The 22336-nt window shown below is 49.5% G+C and overlaps 1 protein-coding gene across 2 annotated transcripts in view; it reads right to left on the reverse strand.

Annotated features, from left to right (window-relative positions):
- The window catches only part of RALGAPB (Ral GTPase activating protein non-catalytic subunit beta), a 1758088-nt gene that overhangs the window by 102892 nt on the left and 1632860 nt on the right, over positions 1 to 22336 (reverse strand). For both annotated transcript variants that reach the window (XM_086932393.1, XM_086932392.1), the window contains exon 28: positions 3178 to 3256. In XM_086932393.1, the coding sequence (XP_086788519.1) occupies positions 3178 to 3256 (79 nt within the window). The remainder of the gene's footprint in view (positions 1 to 3177; positions 3257 to 22336) is intronic.

Consider the following 22336-nt stretch of genomic DNA (forward strand, 5'->3'; position numbering starts at 1 on the left):
ACACAACAGAACTCTTAAATTGTCTTTAGAATTCTGATTTTTGCATTGACAAATTTTTCCAAATTACTAAAAGTCTTGTTAGGGCCTTGGTTACGTTCTTTAGAATTTTAGAAAAATAAAAGTCACTTTAGCTAGGAATAAGAGAGGTGAGATGTTTTATTTTATAAATGTCTCTTAAGAGGAAACCAGCTGTTAGTGTAGATAACTACAAAGGAATAGAGGACCAGGTTGAGGAGCTCAACCTCACCCCTTACTTCCACTTATCTTTCAAGAAAGTAAGGTCCCTATGCAAAATTAAAAATATAAGCATGGGGTCCCATTCCACCAAACAAAAGCTTCAGGAGCTGTTGGTTGGGTATGATAAGGACCATCCCTCTGAGAATGGTGAAGACCTCTCAGACGTGGAAGAAGATGGCGGGATAAGAAGATTAACCAACCCCCCTCCCCCACTTCACAGGTAGAGAAGAGCACCAGTGGCTCTGACTCCAAGAATAAACCTCTCAGTACCTAGAGTCCACACAGGTGGACCAGGTGCTACTGAGGACATTGAGGACAGCCGCAATGAGGAGGACAACCTGCTAGCCAGGTTGGCCAAAAGATTTGATCTAGAGACCAGACTCCTGGATCTGGGGAGAGAGAGAGCAGAGATGGGCCTAGCACCCATCAATGGTAGCAGAAATTTAAGGATAAAGAGCAATCGTATGATCCTAAAATCCCCAAAGGGACTGTCCCTAAATATGAAGAGAGTGATGATATCCCAAATGGTTCACAGCCTGAGTGAACCTGAGAGAGGCTGTGAAATGGGAAAGGTTAGGAAGTCACACTGGGGGGCAGTCTTTTGGGAACTGTTTTCTGGTAACTGCAGGCACAGACTCCTGACCCTTACAGAGGCAGATGCTGGGTCTTATGACCTCATGAAGTGAACTCTGATTGAGGGATTTGGACTCACAACTAAGGAATACAGAATTAGATTCATGGGGCTCACAAAATCCAAAACCAATCCTGGATTGACTTTGTTGACTACTCAGTTAAGACACTAGATGGTTGGTTAACTGGACACAATGTGCGTGATTTCAACGGACTATACAATTTGTTTATGAAGGAACATATTTTAAGTAATGGCACAAATGAAAAGTTACATCAGCATTTGGTAGACCTAGGTCTACTTTCTCCTTAAGAATTGGGAAAGAAGGCAGACCATTGGGTCAAGACAAGGGTGACAAAAACAACCAATGGGGGACCAAATGAAAGAGGTTACAAAACCTCCCCAGGTGAAATGTGGCGAGAATCCCCAAGATAAAAAGCCCGAGTCTTCAAAAGGGCCCCAAAAACCTGCACTTGGGGTGGGTCCCAAAATTCTTCCTAGTCCAATAATAGGGACAGGGAAAAGAACTTTGATCCTGCAAAGGCCTGGTGAAACAACTGTAAGAAGTTGGGACATTTAACTGGAGATGCTACGTGTCCTAACAAGAAGCCCCCTGCTACTCCTGGTGTAGCCAGTTTCCAGATGTGATCAGCAGTGTACCAAGAGCAAATAGGGTTGCACACTGAAGCAGTTCTTGTTACAGTAGAGGAAGTTGAGTTTGCCACTTTAGCTGCGTGGCCACCCAACTTTAAGAAATATTTGAAATACCCTTGGATTAATGGGACTAGAATAGAAGCCCTGAGGGATACAGGTGCCAGTGTCACTATGGTGAGAGATACACTGGTTTCCCCAGAGCAATACCGGATTAGGAAAACTTACCCGGTCACCAATGCGGAGTGTTACTAGTAACCATGCAATGACTATGGTGACATTAGACTGGGGGGGTGTTACTGGCCTGAAACAGGTAGTGGTCTCTACAAAGCTTCCAGTTGCATGTCTTCTTGGTAATGACCTGGAAAGCTCAGCATGGACTGAGGTACAATTAAAAACCCATGCAGCAATGCTGGACATCAATGAAATTGTGTGTGTGAAAAGAGAGCACAACACCGAAGGCAGGGGGGGGAAAAGAAGTGTTGGAGCCTGGAAGTATGGCCCAACCTTCCAAGAGGAAAGGTAAGAAGACTAGGAAACCAGCTTCTTCACAGCAACAGGCTCAGGACCCATCTCCTCAGGGAGAGGACTTGGACACCCGAGAGGGAAATGAGCCCATGGAGCTTGACCCTTAACAGGTTAAACTCTTAGGCCCAGGGGGACCTTCTAGGGAGCTGAAAAAGCTGGGCAGAGGACGCTACGGCTTCGGGAAGGGGGGGGGAAGCGCGGAGCTGTTCCAGCGGGCACCGAAGGAGGAGCTGGAGAGCGACAACGCTCCGGGTCCCGCATTGTGCAGGCCGACGGACGGGGAGAAGGCAAAGAGTGAAGGTGCTTCTTTGCCTTTTTCTTGTGCTTCGACCCGAGGAGTGCAAAGACTTCCATGATGAATGGTGATGGCTCCGCAACCGGTCCTGCGACCTTCCCCTCGACCAGGACCTCAAGCGGCGCGGAGCGGACTGCCAGGCATCCAAAAGCTTTCGGGACTGCTCCCGCACAGACTTCTGGTTTAGGGCCAGGCAGTCAGAGCACAATTTTGGGTCGAAGTCGCGCTCCAGGCATCCAAGGTACACGAGGTGCGGATCGGTCACCGACATCAACTTCTACAGGAGTCACAAGGTTTGAAGCTGGGTCAAAGGTTAGACATCCCTCGTGCACAAGGAGTCAAGAGACTCAAAAAAGATGTTGATAAAAGATAAAAAAGAGTTAGTCAAAATTGTGACTAAGGGATTGCTCTCTCCGGATCAACGCTAGTTGGCACGGAAAAGGAAGAACTAACATCAGCACGCAGGGGAGGCGTCTAAGTAGACACCGCAATGTCATCCCGGCGACCATGATGCAGACGACGGACGTGGATTCGACCAACGCCACATACTGACGCGCAAGGGTACTACTACGAAAAGGGGTAGTTCGAAAGTAAGAAATCTATAACAAATAGTCACTTTCAGATAGGGAGGGTAGAGCTGCCAGGCAGAGGTCGATTGGCAACCTGTCTAGAAAATGGTAATGAAATAAAAAATGAAGTGAATGAGAATACCTAAGTGCAGAATAGGTTCATGCAAACATTTTTTAACAAATCTCACCATTTTGTATATACATTAAGTCAGAAGGTCAAAGGAAAAAATGTAATCCAATCAACAAATGAAAGACCAAGGATGACATACCGTGGTATGGTGCTGCTGTTCACTGTAACCTCCACACCAGTGCTGGTCTCTAGTATAAGGTCAGAAAGTGGAAAATTTTCTGTAAGAGGAAATAAAAGGAACACATCATTAACTGTAAACGCCGCTCCCAAGGAATCAAACAAGTACATTTTAATATAATAAAATTATTGGCTTTCCAATAATATTTACAATATGATAACATTACTTTGGAATACATAAAAAAAGTATTTACTTTTTTAAATAAGCTTTTCAAGGATATTGTATTACTTCCACAGTTTCTTCACCTTTTCCAAACCTCAGCTGCCATGCAAACACTATAAACACTTTTTTTAAGCACTGTCAGGGATTTAAGAACTTCTAGACTTTATCCATAAATACCATGACCCAGTGACTATCACACTTACTGACATATCTCAAAAAGAAGACCCTCCTCTTTTCTCTCTTGTGCTCTAGTCTAAATCCTGGTCTAAATTCTCTCAGGTATCTGAAAACAAATCAAGCAAGCCCATCAAATATTTGAAACCTACCATTTACCTTCAGGACACCATTCTGCCTTCCATGATTGAAAAGAACTTCTAGCATGTTTAAAAAACTCTTGTGTCAATGCCTACAAGATGTCACTGGCTCAAAAATATTAAACAGGCATAATTTCACCTCAACTGAAAAACCTCAAGCAGACATCTCATCTCACCAAGTTTAGTTAAATCACTAAAGAACGAGTTACTTACCTTTGGTAGCGATGTGTCTGGTAGAGACATAGCCTAACCGCAGATTCCTTAACTTAGAATATCCCCAGGCGTCAGACTGGATCCGGAAAACTTTCTGCAGCAGCACCCATGCGCGCCGTGGGGCGGCGCCGCACGACTCCGCCCTGACGTCGTCCACGGACATGACGTCAGCAGAGCCAATTATGCCCCTCCAAGCGCGCTGATGTCAGTTTTCTACAGAGAAACGTTTCCGCGTCAGAACGCAGAGCCCGCACCAAAAACTGTGAGAATATGGGAACAGTGTGCAAAAAGGATGAAAAAAAAAATGAAAGGTGAATAACAGCACCCTAAAGAACAGTGCCAGGCACTGGATGTTGAACAGTAGAAAAAGGAAGAGCAGAGCACCGCTCTGAAAAACAACCCTACAAAGTGAAGACCAAATCACCTTTAGAGGGTGATGAGGATGTGAAAAAACAGTCTGGCAGATGACAAGAAGTTCACGTCCATAATGTATAACCGTGAAGGACAAGTCCGGAACACAGGGTTAAGGATAACTCACCACAAGGCGTCACCAGAGAGAGACGTAGTAACCCCAAAAAGAGACCCATAGAATGTAGCAGAGCCAATAGACTTGAATCAATGGGTCACCAGGGTTGTAAAAGACCCCAAGGGGAAGGGGAGAGCTGGGTGGGGAAAAAAACATGAAAGATTTCACACCACACATTCCAGGCCGAAGGTTGGAAAGAACGCATGACATATGAGCATACCGCCCAATCCCAAGAATGGTAAAACACACAAGATGATGGACGGAATGTTGCACAATGGCAAAACATTGAACCCCAGTCAAAGATCTGGGTTTAATCCATCGTTATTTTGCTCACCAAGCCACCCCAGCTCAGACATGGCCATATGCAAATCAGTCTTGACCCTGTGCCTCATGGGAACAGTCCAGCCCGAACTGCCAAGCCATGTCTTCCCTGGACCGGAAACAAGCATCCTAGGACCGGTTTCTGGCTATCAGCCGTCTTCAGGCAGGATAGCTTGACTCCAGTGGCTTAGTGAGCACGGGACCTACGTCTGGGCATACCCTTCCCACATAGGTTGAACAGCAAAACACACAAGATGATGGACGGAATGTAGCACAATGGCAAAACATTCACCCCCAGTCACAGAACTGTTCTAGGAAGCTTGTTTCCGGTCCAGGGAAGGCATGGCTTGGCAGTTCGGGCAGGACTGTTCCCATGAGGCACAGGGTCAGACTGATTTGCATATGGCCATGTCTGAACTGGGGTGGAAGAGTGGGCTAAAGAACGGTGATGGATTGAACCCAGATCTGTTGACTGGGTGTGAGTGTTTGATTGGTTCAGATGCTCAGTCCATCACCACCCCCTTTTGTACCGCCTTATTCGTCATAAGTTGGCAGAGTATGCTCAGACGTGAGTCCCTTGCTCACTTTGTCATGGATTCAAGCAAGCCTGGCTGAGGACGGCTGTAATGCTGGAAGCCGGTTCTAGGAAGCTCGTTTCCGGTGCAGGGAAGGCATGGCTTGGCAGTTCGGGCTGATATTCAGATGCTCAGTCCATCACCACCCCCTTTTGTACCGCAATCCCAAGAATGGGCTGAGTAGCAATGAAAATGGATGAAGCATTCTGTGTCGGAATGAAAAGAAATGTCACCCTGCCGAAGGGCAAGCCACCTATAGGGAGCAAGTATAGGAAGCCCTTCCTGTAAAGGTCCTTGCAGAACGAGGAGGGTGGGCGGGCGTTAAGGAATCTGCGGCTAGGCTATGTCTCTACCAGATACATTGTTACCTAATGTAACAATATATTTGATAGAGATGCCTAGCCGCAGATTTTTTAACTTAGAATAGATACCAAAGCCATACCCGTAGAGGAGGCAGGTCTGTGACTGAACCCCACTAAGTTCCACAAAGAACTTAGCTGTCAATAATGAGACCAAAACAGTGCTGTCAAGCATGTGATGAAACAAAGTGGGGACAGTAATGTCAACGCAGCTAACTTCTAGACCATGAAGCTCTGAAGAGAGTGGAGAACAATGAAAGGCAAAGGTACCACAAGCCGACAAGAACAGCACAAAAACTCCTTTTGTGTATATCGGTTGAGAGAGAGAAAGCCCAGAGCCAGAATTGCGCGTACTGGAGCAAGAGTTCACAACTTCGAAGGGGAAGACGAACCAAGCCTAGGGCCTGAAGGATCTGAGGTGTCGGAGGAAAGCAAAAGGCGATTACCGGCAACCAGGCAAAACAGTGGAAAAACACTGTTGAACCTGCACCTGCAAGATACATGGTACAACGGAAGCCAACGGCAGAATCCTGCCCAGCAAGAGCCAGTATGGGGCAAGAAAACGCATACTAGATATGCTGGAGTGAAAAGGAATCTCATGACACCGCCAGAAGTGGAACTGGACCTAAGGTTTGAAAGATCCACCAGATGCAATGCATCGCTGGAAACAAAACCCAGAGGGATGGCAACCGTTATGACAGATAGCGCTTACCGGCCCAGTATGTAGAATAGCGAAAGAAGCACTGTTCAAGCTTTAGCAACTAGATGCATGTGACAACACTGGCAGGTGACCAATCAATGGCCAGAAGGCGGTAGGAAAAGGAAGACACGCCAAGGCATAGGCGGTCTGTTACAACCGGCGAAAGGCCAAGGGCACACAGCCAAGTGTCAAAGTAGGAGCAACATTGTAAGATGTCTAAGCATACTGGAAGGCACCTAAGCACATCGTGTGGCCGTTGGGACCACACAAAGTAAGTAAACAACCTCCTGCAGGGCAACGTGAGCGGCTCAGATAAGCACAATATGAAGAGGGCAACGGCCCAAAGGGGACACCAGGCAGCCGAGCACCACACAGCGGTGGTGGCACAAGCCGACCGGGTCAGTGACCACAGACACCGCATGAAGGAAAGAACCTGCATGCAACCTCTGTGCAAGACAGAGCAGATCCAGCAGAGAAGAAAATAAAGAAACTAGATAAGGTAATAAGCAACATCCTCCCCTCGCCCGGGAGGAACCACAGTCCCCTACAAGCTAGGTGGGAGAGAACCAGGCACGACAGTGGAAACAGTGAGGATCAATTTAAGTGCCCTGGACCACAAGAAGCAAGTATTCTGAACAAATACGTCCCATGAAAGATCACAGAAAGATCCAGGCAGAAGTGTGGAAAACACCTGTGCGGGAAAGCAGGGAATGTGGAAAAAAATGATGCTGTAGGAGAAGAGGTGAGAAAAAGAGGCCACCTACAACAGAGACATAAATGCTAATCTAGTACCTTGGAGGACAAGCCCAATAAGGACTACGTGCCCAAGACCTAAGTAATAGCACTAAGCATTGCTACACAGTGGCGGAGAAAATTGCTAACAGTAGGATCGCAGGAGAAAAAAGAAGAGGGAATCCCGAAGGAAGTCTGCGAGGAATACTCCATAGGAGCGTACCAAGGCAAAGGTAGTCACCTAGTACTAGCATATACCCCACATAGGGTGAGTGTCAACCCCTTATAATGGGATCCTCTTGGGCAAAACACACAGTCAGAGGACTGAAAAGAAGACCAAACCAGCCATACGGCTGAACTTATAACAAATGAGAGAAGGCCTAATAGCCACAGACATCAACCATGGAACCTACTATACACGAGCGTTATAGAGGTATAGTAAAATAAGGCAGAGATTTGTGCAAAAGTTATGGCAACCCGGACAACAGCCGGGAGACTGCTGAATCCGCATGGCGATCAAAAAGGTCCACATCATTAAATGGTAGATCTCTGAGGGCATCCCGAATATTATCCAGGAAACTACTGTCGCGCAGCCATGCATGGTGGCGCAAAGCCACAGACCGAGCAATAGCTCGCCCCACAGAGTCAGTGGCATCAAGGGAGAAGGGAGAAGGTTCTCAACAAAGTCCCAGAGGGTTGAGGATGCACACGCAAACACACACGCAGTATTTAAAGCACGGATACCAGCACTGGTAAAAGCAAAAAGCTGGTGAGCACACGCGTCCAGCTAGCCGCCTAGACTACCTGGTGGGAGGCAATATTGGCAATGCGGATGTAGAGTGTAAGGCAAAGGCCACCTGAACCACAAGTCCCTGAGCCTTAGGGTGAGAGGACTGGCATAGTGGATCACTCGGAGCAGGACGCTGCTTACGAGCAATAGCCTGATCAACAGGGTCACCAAAAGAGGGCCTTGCCCATGTACCACGCAAAATGTCAAATAAAGAGCCGCCAAATGGCAGCAAACGCTCCACATCTGTAGGCTCCATATGGAGCAAATCAAGTAAAGGATCTGAAAGCCGAGGGACCACAGGAGGTTGAAAACCAAGAATAGCAGCCGCCCTATGAAAGGCACATGAGAAGAAGCACCAGCTTCAGTTGACATCCGGTTAGGTGATAACGACCCGTCGGTAGGATACGGTTGGAGACTGAGCCGTCCACTCGACAACAAAAGTGGGGAAGCCGGAGACTGACCCGAAGGACAGGCAACACAAGGCACCTGCACCATGGGCCCCGACCCGGGGAATCAATAGAAGCGTCAACCTCCTGACAAGGAAGAGGCGTTGTTGCCGGCACCAGCTTCGATCAACACCGTGTGGAGGTCGCAGCAACGTCCAAGGAGTCGGGGGCAGCAACCTCTTGAAGAAGCTTGGGTGTCGGCACCGGCGTCGATGGACGCTGGGGCGGAGTCATCTGGACGTCGACGACCTACACAGGGGACTTGATCTGGACCCAGTCAGACATTGACCCATAGCAAAAGTTGCACGTTTGGGCAGTCCGGACGTCGAGCCCGGATCGACCCGCTCAGGGCTATGCGAAGACTGACTGGGTGGGCTGGACGGGTGACTGGGAAGACCCACTGGGCCGTGTCCCTTCAATCAATCAATCATAGCATTTGTATAGCGCGCTACATACCTGTGAGGGTCTCAAGGCGCCTGGGCGGGGGGAACGTGGCTACTGTTCGAAGAGCCAGGTCTTGAGGAGTCTCCTGAAGGTTAGGAGGTCTTCGGTCGGCGATAGGCTGATGGGTAGGGTGTTCCATGTCTTAGCGGCGAGGTGGGAGAATGATCTGTCACCGGAGGTAACTCATCAGATGCGGGGGGACGGTGGCGAAGGCGCGGTCTGTGGAGCGGAGCTGGCGGGCGGGGGTGTAGAGGCTGAGGTGGCTGTTGAGGTATGCAGGTCCGGTGTAGTGGAGTGCATTGTGTGCGTGGGTGAGGAGCTTGAAGGTTATCCTCTTGTTGATGGGGAGCCAGTGCAGGTCTCTCAGGTGGGGTGTGATGTGGCGGGGGGTGTCGAGGATCAGGTGTGCAAGGCATTCTAGATGCGTTGGAGCAGTTTCAGGAGTTTCGGCAGGGCTCCTGCGTAGAGTACGTTGCCGTAGTCCAGTCCCCTACTGATGAGGGCCTGGGTGACCGTCCTTCCAGTTTCGGTGGGGATCCACTTGAAGATCCTGCGAAGCATGCGGAGGGTGTTGAAGCAGGAGGAGGAGACGGCGTTGACCTGCTTCATCATGGACAGTGTGGAGTCAAGGATGACCCCTAGGTTTCGTGCGTGGTCGGTGGGTATGGGGGTGCTCCTAGTGCTGTCGGCCACCAGGAGTCGTCCCAGGCTGAGGGGGTGGAACCGAGGATGAGGACCTCCGTCTTGTCCGAGTTCAGCTTCAGCCGGCTGTTCCTCATCCTGTCAGCGACGACCTTCATTCCTTTGTGGAGGTTGGTTTTGGCGGTGTGGGGGTCCTTGGTGAGCGAGAGGATCAGCTGGGTGTCGTTGGCGTAGGAAATGATGTTCCTTGGTGAGCGAGAGGATCAGCTGGGTGTCGTTGGCATAGGAGATGATGTTTAGGTCGTGCCGTAGTGCGACGTGGGCGAGTGATGCCATGTAGACATTGAACAGCGTTGGGCTGAGGGATGAGCCTTGGGGTACGCCGCAGATTATCTCAGTGGCTTTGGGGGGGAGGCGGACGCTCTGGGTTCTCCCGGAGAGGAAGAAGGTGGTCCAGTCCAGGGCCTTCTCTTGGATTCCGGCATCATGGAGGCGTAATCTTTGTCTTTGTATTCCTTTATTGCGGCAAGATTTGCCATTAAACATATCATAAAAATATACATACAGGTTAAAACATATCAATTAGTTGTATTTACAGTCAGACATTTAGGAGCAAGGAAGTAAGATGGCAATGTCCTGTAAACAACACAGTATAGATATTAGACAGTTTATAAATGTAAGAATCTCTCATAACTAGTATATTCGGGTAACAAAATCCCTACAGGTGATAATAAAAGCAAATGATTTTTCATTTAAATTGTATTAACATCCTTCGCTTACGCCACATGGCTTCTAAAAATTTGGCAACAGCAAAGACAGTCACACTTGTTAAATCTGTTTTAAAAATTCTGTACGCCTGCATACAATTTTTAAAAGCCAAATTTTTACAGTATGGAACAATCTAGTGTCTTCTAGATTTGGAGTAAGCTGGACAGAAAAACAGTATGTGCAAATCGTTTTCCACGACACTATCACAGCCAGGACAATTTTTCGGGTTAGAAGAACTCCATTTGCTTGTAAAACTCCTGGTTGGAAGTGTTCCATACCTCCACTGCAAAAACAGTTTCCTAGTAGCACTGGGATACATGTCATCTAAAACGCGCTCAAATTGATAAACATCCTTGATCCTTAAGAATATTTCTGTTAGGGTTCCGATCTGCGCATTCTGTATAGAAACCATAAGTTAGTATTCATGATACAGTTTTGCTAGATTCTTACGTGTAACCATGGAGCAGGCATACTCCGGCTCGGACCATGGTGAATGGAGCCCCAGTTTCCCAAGTTCAGTTCTTACATAGGTGATCCACGGCATTTTCCCCGAATTTGGAAGGATTAGGGTTTCCCGTAGTTCCATCCTGTAATTACGAAGCTCTGGAGTTGTCCAGAGCCTCTGCCAGTAAGCTAAAGGTTTGAAACCCAAGTCCTCGTCAAGCGGTCTGAGGCCAAGGTCCTCAGAGGCAAGAGAGGTGTACTTTGGGGTAGGGCTAAGAGTTGTCTAAGAAATTTGTTTTTGGTAACTCCCAACTCGTGTCTACTCACGTGACCCCAGAGTTCACCACCAACGTTACCGCACCCCTGGCCTGGAGTCTATAAATTTTAAGTTGTGGGCCAATCGGTTTAGCTGTAGATTTGTTGTTGTTTACCAGCCTGATTATACCCCCCTCTACTTGGACCAGTTTAAGTTGGGATTTAATTACGTGATGGGTCCAGGTAATATTTTCATTAATAGTCACCCCCAGGTATTCAAAGGTGTGAACCATTTCTAATCTGGTCAAGCCTATACTAGGATTTGGTCGAGTTGTTCGTGGAGGGTTAAAAATCACGAACTTGGTCTTAAGAGCATTAATCTCGAGGCCATGCTCATGACAGAATGCCTCAAAACCGCCAAGAACACGTGGAATCCCCATAGAGGATTTAGACAGCAGCAGGGTGTCATCCGCGAACATAATCGCTGGCACCCTGCTGCCTGCAAGCTTTGGGGCATCACTATCCGCCACCGCATTCAGGTGGCCGATTACCCAGTTGACGTAGAGGCAGAACAGGGTCGGTGCCAAGACACAACCCTGTCTCACCCCCCTGTCAACGGGGAATCTATTCTAAAGTGCGCCATTCTTGCCGCACCTCACCTCAGCATGGAGCCGTCTGATTAGGTTTAGGAGGTAGGGAGAGATGCCTAGGTCAGATAATACAGACCACAGTTTCCCCCGCGGGACTAAATCAAAAGCCGCACGGAGATCTACAAACACGGTATAAAGGCTACCCCCTTCAATCTTCACCGTTTTCCAACATAACAGGGTCAAACGAAAGATCTGGTCCTTAGTGGATATATTTTTCCTAAAGCCTGCCTGGTACGGGCTCAGAGCTGCATGCTCTTTAATCCAGTCCAATAGGCAGTTTAAGATCAGCCTCCCAAAAATCTTTTGCGGTACATCTATGAGGCTGATGGGCCGGTAGTTGGCCGGAAGCAGAGGTGAGCCCTTTTTGAAAATGGGGACAATCTCTGCCCCCAGCCAAGTACCGGGCACCGCCATCCCATCCAGAACTGCATTGAAAATAACCATGAGATAAGGGGCCCATACCTTGGGTTCACATTTAGAAAGATCTCCAGGAAGTTTATCCAAGCCTGGTGCCTTTTCTGCTGCGAATTTCAGGATTACTGAGGTAACCTCCTCATCCGAGAAGTCGTCCTGGTCAAATTGGGAAGTAGAACAAAGAGAAGCTCCCTCTACTGCCCCATCTTGATCAATATTGGCTCTTTCATATAGAGCATGGAAATGGTCCTCCCACACAGTGGCAGCAATGTTATCTTCAACTGCTAGTGGTGGATCACCAGACCCTGTTTTTACAATCAGCCAGAATTTCCGTGAATCTCTGGATTTTAAGGCCGCCAACATATTGGTCCAGTTGTTTTGGTCCCATTCCACCTTGGCGCACTGAGTTAGTCGTTTGTACTCAGTTCTCTTTACTTTGATCAGTGCCCTATTGCTGTGTTGTTTTATGGCTGCCAGAAGGTCTAGTTTTGCCTTCCTACAGGACGAGTTGAACCATGACGCTCTGTTCCCCTTAGATATCCGTTTGGGCACTATGGGGTTTAGCACCTCCGCCACTTTATGTGTCATTTCCGAATAGAGGTTCCCCAGTTCTTTATAAGTATCTGTGTGGTGGGTTTGGGAAATTAGAGTGGCCATGGCTTGGAGTACCGGGACGATCTGGGCAAAGAGCTCAGCTATGTCTTCAGGATTTTCTACTATTTTTGCCTATCTGACCCTTCTTCTATCTTTAGATAAGAGCGCCTTGGATTCAAGGGGGGTATTAGCCATCTGGTCAGTATTAGGTACCCCTGGCATAGAGAATTCAAAGATCAACGCATTGTGGTCGCTCTCAGTTCTTTCCGCAACAACAAAGTAGATGACCTTGTCCCATGCTCGCGTCTCAACAAAAATGTAGTCCAGACATGACTCTTGCCCTAGTCTATTAAATGTGGGTTTAGGTGGAATATCTGCTTTTGAGCGTCCATTACATGCCCTGATAGAAAAATCAAGAGTCAGAGCCACAATTTGGACCGATAATGGTGTTCAAGCCCTAGGCGGTGGGCCCGCTACCGGTGGAATTTCCCACTGGTCGTCCTCCATTGACGCTCCGTCCATCAAAGATGGAAGCGGCTCAAAGTGGGAATTTAAGTCGCCCCCAACCACGAACAGGACACCTTGCGGGATGGAACTAAGGAATGTAAGCTCATTGATAGTTCAAGACTCCTTTGTTGGATTCACAGGTCTGGAATACACATTTACCAAAGCTAGTTTAACAGTATTCGGCCACTCTAAAAGGACACGTTGAATGTCCTCAGATGACGTATTCAGTGTCCTAGCCTTGCACTCCAGATGGGCACCTCCCCAAATGGGCCCCCCCCCCCCCCACACACACACACACACTTTGCAGGGACAGAATATGTGGCACATCCACTGCGTAGTGCATCATCCCTGGCCCAGGTTTCCTCTTAGTGTGCGGTGGCAGACTGTGTCGAAAGCGACTGGCAGGTCCAGGAGGATGAGGGCCGCGGTTTCTCAGTTGTCAAGCAGGAGCCTGCTGTCGTCCGTGGCGCCGATTAGGGCAGTTCCTGTGCTGTGGTTGCTGCGAAACCCGGACTGGGATTGGTCCAGGGTGTTGGTCTCTTCGAGGAATCTGGTCAGTTGTTTGTTGACGGCCTTTTCGATGACCTTTGCCGGGAACGGGAGCAGGGAGATGTGTCGGAAGTTCTTGAGGTCCTTGGGGTCCGCCTTGGGTTTCTTTAGTAAGGTGTTGATCTCTGCATGCTTCCAGCTCTCCGGGAAGGTCGCTGTTTCGAAGGAGATGTTGATGGTTTTCCGGAGGTGGGGTGCGATGGTGCTGCTGGCTTTGTTGAAGATGTGGTGTGGGCAGGGGTCTTCCGGGGACCCGGAGTGGACGGTGTTGATGATCTTGATGGTGTCGTCGTCGTTGATATTGGTCCAGGCGCGCGGGCAGTTGGTGCGGGTGGTGGTCGTGGGAGTAGGGGTGTTGGCGGTTGCCGGGGTGGTGACAGCGTCGAAGCTGTTGTGTATGTCTGCGATCTTGCGATGGAAGAAGGTGACCAGCGAGTCGCACAGATTTTGTGACGGTGGGGTGTCGTTGGTGTTGGAGCGTAAGTTGGAGAGTTCCTTCACAATGCTGAAGAGCTCTTTGCTGTTGTGTGCGTGGTTGTCTATGCGGTCTCTGAAGGCGGTCCTCTTGGCGAGTCTGATGAGTTGCCGGTTGTCGGCGGGTCGAGTTCCTGTGGACTGTGTGGCTTTCCGGTGCTCTTTCGCGGTCCAGTTTTTTTCTAGTTTTCGGCAGGTTCGCTTGAAGGCCTTCGGTGAACCAGCTGACTCTCTTGCTAGTGTGGGTGTTGGGGTTCTTCTTGAGCGGGGCGAGAGTGTTGGCGCAGTCGCTGATCCATTGTCTGACGATGCGGGTGGCAGCGTTGGGGTCGCTCGGATCTGCGGGTGGGCTCTGGGCGAGGGTTAGCTGGTCCTAGGTGATCTTGCCCCAGCTGCAGCGAGGCGTCTGCTGGGTGTTGTGGGTTTCCAGAAGGTGAAGTGGATGCAGCGGTGGTCTGTCCAGTGGAGTTCGGTGGTGCGGTTGAAGAAGACGTGGGTGCTTGCTGAGAAGATGGGGTCAAGCGTGCGGCCGGCGGAGCGCTTGGGTGTTGTGACGAGTTGCCTGAATCTGAGGTTGCCGATCAGGGTGGAGGAGTTGGCGACATTGTTGTTGTTCTTGAGGTGGAAATTCAGGTCCCCGAGGAGGATGTAGTCTGCGGAGGCGAGGGCTGCGCGTGCTGATGAAGTTGGCGTTGGAGTCGCTGAACTGCGGTCGGGGTCCGGGGGGTCTGTAGATTAGGGTGCCTCTGAGGGTGGTGTCGGGTCGGTGTGGATCTGGAAGTGCAGGTGCTTGGCGGTGCTGAGGGTGTCGTCGGCGTCTGTCGATATTTTGAGAGTGTTTCAGTGGACGATGGCGATTCCTCCTCCTATTCCATTGGTGCGGTCCTTGCGGGTGATCTTGTAGCCTTCCAGGATGGCTATGGATATGTCAGGTGCCGAGGAGGAGGTCAGTCAGGTCTCCATCAGGAAGGCGACGTCTGGGGCGTTGGTGTCGAGCAGGTCCCAGAGTTCGACAGCGTGTTTGCGGGCGGAGCGGGTGTTTAGCAGGATGCATATGAGGAAGTTGGGTTCCTTGTTGTGCCGGTTGGCGGGCCGGATGCTGGTGAAGCTGCAGTTCCAGCAGGTAAACAGTCCTTGGGTGCGCTTCGGGCGGCCAGGCAGCAGGTGAGTGATCGTCTGGCGTTGAGTGCGTGGAGGGTGCTGGAGTCGTAGTGGAGGCGGACATTGTGGTGTGTGCTGGGGCCAGGGTTCCAGGTGCTGGGCGCGGTCCAGGCGCGAATGGGCGCAGACGGGTTGGTCTTAGGCGCGCGTGGATTCTGCTTGGCCTCCATAGGAGGGGATGTGGGAGGGAGGAGCAGCTGGGAGGAGGGAGCGGGGTGGCGAATGGGAGTACAGAGGGGTGGGGCCTCAGGGGCGGGAGACACGGAGGGGTGAGAGGGCGGGGGTCACAGAGGGCACATGGGGACAGTCGCCATAAGTAGGGGAGGTGGGAGGAAACGAGCAGCTGGGAGCGGGGGCGAGAAACAGCAGCGGTGACGGTGAAGAAAAGAACAAAAAGCACTATAAAACCACCTGGGGCAAGGGTACAATAAAATACAGAGCAAAAAGGCAGGGCAGAGAAGGAATATGCTACTTACCAGTATGCATCTGTTCTTGGCATGTAGGGCTGCTGACATTCATATCTGTGCATAGATCGCCGCCTAGTGTTGGTCCGGATGATTGCACATTGTTGTCCTGGAAGAGTCTTCGAAGTATCACGAGTATCGTATGAGTATGAGTATCGGACTACAGTGAGCATGGGCATCCTCTCCATCCCCAGATTGTTTTTCTCCGCCATTGGGTTCGGATGTCTTTTCCTACTCTCCAAGTTTGGAATCAAGAAAACTTCTTAAAAGGCCAAAAGGCCTTCGGATACCGTCGGTATTGTTAAAGCGCTCGGTGCCGATACACTTTTTACAACTCGGTTGCACTCCAGTTGTCGAATCGGCCGTGAGGCCTTCTCGACACCACGTGGACCGACCGTCGATGGAACGAAGTCCGTTCAAGTACTGCCCTCAGTGCAACTCGAAGTTCCCGCACACAGACAAGCATCCGGTGTGCAACAAATGCCTATCTCCGGATCACAACCAAGATAGTTGCCTGGCCTGTGCCCAGTTCAGATCTAAAAAGACTATTCGGAATCGACGGTCGGCGAGGCAAGAAATGCAACGGTCGGCGCCGGAGCCCGAAAACATCTTCGGGGACGAAGAAGATCTAGCGAGCGCCGAAGACTCAGACCGAGACGACGGACAATACTCGGAGCCCGACTCCGAATATTTCCGGATGAGGGAGAACTAATAGTCGCTCTCGAAGACTATGATCAGGACATCGTAGCAGTTTAAGACGACTCCGATGACGGCGAGGGGCGAACCGTGAGTACACCACCCCATATAGACACTACACCTCTATCAGAGACTTAGGTCAAAGCATCGCCAGCAGGCCTTAGCCAAGACCAACAACCTCGTTCTACAGCCCCGCCATATCGCCCGGCTAAGAACATATCGAAAGAGCCCTCTGAGACACGCCACACAACATCGGTTCCATCCAGACCGAAACTTGTCGACAATACAGTCTTCAGACCGAATTACGTCGAACCGAAGGTATCGAAGCCTAAAGGCGTGGACCGAAGGCCAAAGTACCCTTCAAACCAAAAACCATTGAGCCGACATCGAAGACAAAAGCAGTCGAGTCGAGCTCCAAGTCAAAGGCCGTCGAGTCAACCTCGAAGCCAAAACACGTCGATTCAACACAAAAACAAAAACACGTCGAATCGACCCCCAAAAGGCACGTAGAATCGAGCAAATCAGCCTCAAGTATCGGCAAAGGGAACAAACTAGTCGACGACAGTACAAGGCCTACGCCCAAAACTAGCGTAGAACCGAAACAGAAACCAAAGGTGGACGAAAAGAAATCGGTCGAGCCGAAGAACATCGACCTGAAAAAGGGCGTCGACCCAAAACAGCAGGCTCCAAAATAACAAAAAGAGACTATCGAACCGACAACACCGCTCGGTCCGAAAAAAGTTGTAAAGCCACCAAAGGACGTTCAACCAACAAAACCTGTTGAAAAACAACCAAAAGCGATACAACCACCTAAAACGGTCGAAATACCAAAAACCATCGACCCGAAAAAACAAAGAGCAAAGGTTGGAACATAAAAACCAACGACTGTGGAAGAGGAGCTTCTTCACCCAGATCCCTCCACAGACAACCAGTCAAAAATCTACATTGATCCAAAAACTGGTAAAGTGACTGTCTATACTAAAAAGAAAAGGTTCTTTACCAACTGAAGACTCTTACATGATCCCCCTAAAGAAAAAGAGAGACTGTGCTACCTCTCCTATCCTCTTTGAACCTATCACCCCTGCTATGCCTACTACTCCTTATACCCCAACCTCACCAACACGCTCTGACTACAACCCTGATGAAGATCAGGACGCAGATGTAGGTTTTGGTTATCCACAAAACCCAAATACAGAGCCAGACAAACAGCCATGGGGTACAGGAGGGGAACCAGACAATGAAGTGATTCTGCCCATTACAGACCCTACAGAATACCCTACTAAGCCATCACCCACAGAGGATACAGTTGCATTTAATTCTCTGTTAGATAGAGCAGCAACCTACCACAATGTAGAGATGCACTCTGATGCTATTGAGGAAGACTTCCTCTTTGATACACTCACAACATCTGAAAGACACGTTAAAACATTCCCAATGCTAAGAGAGGTATTAAAACATGCAGGTGATATTTTTAAGGACACTGCTAGAGCCCGGGTTATAAACCCTAGAATTGAGAAAAAATACAGAGTTGCACCTATAGATCCTACATACATCAATGGACAGCTACCCCAGATTCCTTAGTTTTTTTTTTTTAAATATATCTTTTATTGAAATCACAGAATAAAAGGCAATTCCATCAGTACATCATGGTTTCGATCACATCTCGAGGATGTCAGTCATAGTTGCGGGTACATCACATTTCGCAATTGGACAGTGCTTCATGCAGTTCAACAATTTCGTGGGATGACCGTTCCCATCTGCCCAGTACAGTACACAAATTTGCACAATAAAGAATAGGAAAAAAGAAACGAGTGAATAGTGTGAAACAGGGGTGTAAGCGGAAAAAACAAAGAAAAAAAATTAGAGAACTGGGGATCGGGGTAGGAGCGTGGTCGTCAATCTTACTGGTATTGGGTGTGTGGCCGTGGGCCGGGGCCCGCACGCGCGCCGCGCGGGCTCGGGTGTCTTGGAGCGATGTTGATGGGTCCTCACCCGGCGATGGGGAGGGTCCAGAGGGGCCTGTGGCATGAGGTGTGGGGTATGCACAAGGTATCAGGCGGGCTCGTCCTGCATCAGCTATGGCGTGTTTGCGCCTGTGGGCGCTGCAAAGATACCTGGAGGCTGGATGGATGGGCTACCGCCAGGAGGGGCAATGGCGCAGTTTGCAGTCGGCGATGCAACAGGGTCCGCCTGGGTGTCTTTGTGTAGGGAGCCCAGCATCGCGTCCCACAAGTCTGCGATCGGGAACTTCCGTAGTCCCGCAGTTTCCTCATTGTGTAGAGTAATACTTTCTGCTTTCGCCCAGTTATCCAGGGAGGCTCGCCAATGCGTCGTCAGAGGGGGGGTGGGTCGCTTCCAGTGTTTCGTGATCAGCCTTTTAGCTGTTATGAGGCCTAGATCCCAGAAACGTGAAGGGACTTTGTTGTGTTTGGTTCGCTTGTAAACACCCAGTATGCATGCCTCCCACGTGTGTGGTATTTTCATGTCGGTGCAACTTTCCAGTATTTGTATCAGTGCCTGCCAATATGTTCGGAGGTGCGGACAGCTCCAGATCATGTGCAGAATATCTGCGCCTTCCAGGGTGCATCGTGGGCAACTGGCCGTAGCCCCCGGAAAATAGGAGTTGATTTTGTCTGGGGATAGGTACGCGCGGTGTAGAATATAGAATTGGATGAGTTTGAAACGTGCATTACGTGGAATGTTTCTCGGGCCAGCTAGCACCATTTCCCACTCCTTCTCCGTCCAGTCCCTGCCCTTGTCTGTCACCCACTTATCTCTCAATGACTGTAGGCTGTGGTGTGTGTGCGATAGTAATGCGTATGTCAACCAGTGCACCACATGCGTGCCGTTCCCCATAACATGTAGGTGTTGTATTAATTGGTGTGTGGGTGGTTCTTCCGCTATTGATCCCCACTTTCGTGAGTACGTCAGTACAATGGAGGCGTGTAGCAGGAATTGCACCGCCGGTAGGCCGGTGTCTTCCGCCAGTGTTGCAAAAGGAAGCAGTGCGCCATCGGCATATAAATCTGCCATGGTGTCTACTCCCGTGCGCGTCCAATGTTCTAGCGCTGCGTCTGAAATGGTAGTCGAGGCTGCGGGTGTGCCCAGGAGTGGTAGTGCTGGGGCGTACGGTTTAACATGTTTAGTGAGCTTCAGGCTCCTGTTGTAGCATGTGACAGCCACTGCCGTGTGTAGCTGGGTCGCTCTCCTGGTGGGTGCCAAGGGGTGGAAGAGGAAGTGGATCTGGGCGTGTGTCAACATATCATCGGCCGTGGCCGTGTCAGCCAGGTGCCTGCCCGCTAGCCAGGCCGTCACCCACTGCAACTGCGCCGCCAGGTAATAGAGTTCTAGGTTTGGCACTGCGAAACCCCCATCGGTTACTGGGGCATAGAGTTTCCTCAGGGCCACTCTAGGTCTTCCGGTGTTCCATATTAGATCTCTAAGCATGGACTCCAGCTCCCGGAATGTGCGGGCTCGGACGTATGTTGGGATATTGGCAAAATAATACAGGAGCCTGGGTAAGACAATCATTTTCGTAAGTGTCACCCTGCTTGGTACATTGAGTGGGAGTGTCTTCCAGAAGGAAATCTGGGACCTAATGGATGTTATCGCGCGTGTGAGGTTGCCATCCAATATGTCCCGGGGTGTTCTATAGATGTATATGCCTAGGTACTTAAACATGTTGTGGTGCCACGGTAGCCGTTCTCCTTGGATCACTATCTCTGTATCAGGGACATTCTGGTTGAACGCATACGCCCCGACTTTGCCCAATTAACTTTAAGGCCCGACATAGCGTCAAAGGACCGGAAGATTTTACCCCAGATTCCTTAGTGGTGTCAAACGCACGTAAGCGGGCAAACTCACAAACTACTGGTGAGGCTGCACCTCCAGACAAGGAATCTAAAATATTTGAGGCATCAGGCAGCAAACTCCTGGAGAATAGCCAATACACAGGCCTTGCTGGCCAGATATGATAGAGCGCACTACGACAGTTTGGAAGACATTCTCCAACACTTGCCTGATCCCTACAAACAGCAGGCTGATGAACTCATACAAGAGGGAAAGCTCATCACCAATGCATTCATTAAGTGTGCACTAGACGCGGCAGATACAGCTGCCAGATCCATTAATACCAGCGTGCTAATAAGGCGACACGCATGGCTTCGTATATCAGGCTTTAAGAATGAAGTCCAGTCTACAATTCTTAATCAGCCAATTACCCCAGACTTTTTATTTGGTCCAGCTGTTGATTCCATTCTGGACAAAATGAAAAAGGATGCAGAAACAGCAAAATCTATGGGAGCACTTCAGTCCCACCAACACTGTGGCTCCTTTCGTCGCTCCAATTATAGAGGAGGAGCGCGAGGAACATCACAGCAATCCTCAAACTACAAAACTAACACACAATCCACATATAACAAGAACACCAGCAGGGGTGGTTATAGAGGAAACAATACCAAAGGCAGAGGTGGTGGAGGCAATGCAAATAGATCCTCCACTAACACAAAGCAGTGACTTCTTGACACTCCCCCAGACCACATAACACCGGTCGGGGGAAAAATACAACAATTTCAACAAGTCTGGTTAAATATCACCACAGACAAGTGGGTCAGGCAAATTATCCAACATGGCTATTGCCTAGAGCTCACCTCAACTCCACCCAACATTCCACCCGTCCACCGTCCTATGTCACAAGAACATATAACGTTACTTCAGCAAGAGGTCATCAGTATGCTACAAAAGGGGGCCATAGAACCAGTCCCACTGCAACATCAGGGGACAGGAGTATTCTCCCTATACTTCCTAATTCCAAAGAAGGACGGGTCTCTCAGACCAATATTGGACCTCAGACCCTTAACCTCTACATTCTGTCAGAGCATTTTCACATGCTCACTCTTCAGCAGGTCTTACCATTGCTACGCCAGGGAGACTTCCTAGCAACTTTAGACCTCAAAGATGCATACTTTTATATACCAATACACCCTGCTCACAGAAAGTATTTGAGGTTCACCATTCAAGGGCAGCACTACCAATTCAAGGTCCTGCCATTTGGGGTGACAACAGCTCCAAGAGTGTTCACCAAATGTCTAGCTACAGTAGCAGCACATCTCAGAAGGCAACACATACACGTGTACCCTTATCTGGACGACTGGCTAATACACGCGCCAATAGCCCAGCAATGTGCCTATAACATGTCAAAGACCATACACCTACTGCACAGTTTAGGATTCTCACTAAACTACCCAAAGTCACACCTACAACCCTCCCACGTCCAACAGTACCTGGGAGCGACAATAGATACACTGTCAGCAAAAGCATATCCCAACACAGCACGGGTCCAGGGAATGCAGACGCTGATACAAAAGTTCAGACCCCAACACTCACTACCAGCTCGAGTGTTTATGCAGCTAATAGGCATGATGGCCTCGTGCATATTCATAGTCCCTCACGCCAGACTATATATGCGTCCGCTACAAGAATGCCTAGCAAGGCAGTGGAACCAGGCTCACTGGCAAATAAAAGACCTATTGTTGGTGACCAGTCATGCATACTACTCTCTGCATTGGTGGAATCGACAAAACCTTTGCAAAGGTCGACTGTTCCAAGAGCCTGTCCCACAAATAGTTTTAACAGCGGACGCATCCCTACTAGGAAGGGGAGCCCATGTCCTACACTACACAGTGCAGGGACTCTGGACTATACAGCAAAAGAAAATGCATATCAACCTCCTAGAATTGATGCCCATCTTTCTAGTCCTAAAAGCTTTCGCGAGACACTTACGCAACAAAGCTGTGTTGATCGGGACGGACAACATGACAGCTATGTATTACATTCAGAAACAGGAAGGAACACACTCGCCACAGCTGTCGCACCTAGCTCAAGCAATGTGGAGATGGGCCATTCAGAGGAACATCTTTCT

Source organism: Lissotriton vulgaris, chromosome 7, assembly GCF_964263255.1.
Source record: "Lissotriton vulgaris chromosome 7, aLisVul1.2, whole genome shotgun sequence".
Lineage (NCBI taxonomy): Eukaryota > Metazoa > Chordata > Amphibia > Caudata > Salamandridae > Lissotriton > Lissotriton vulgaris.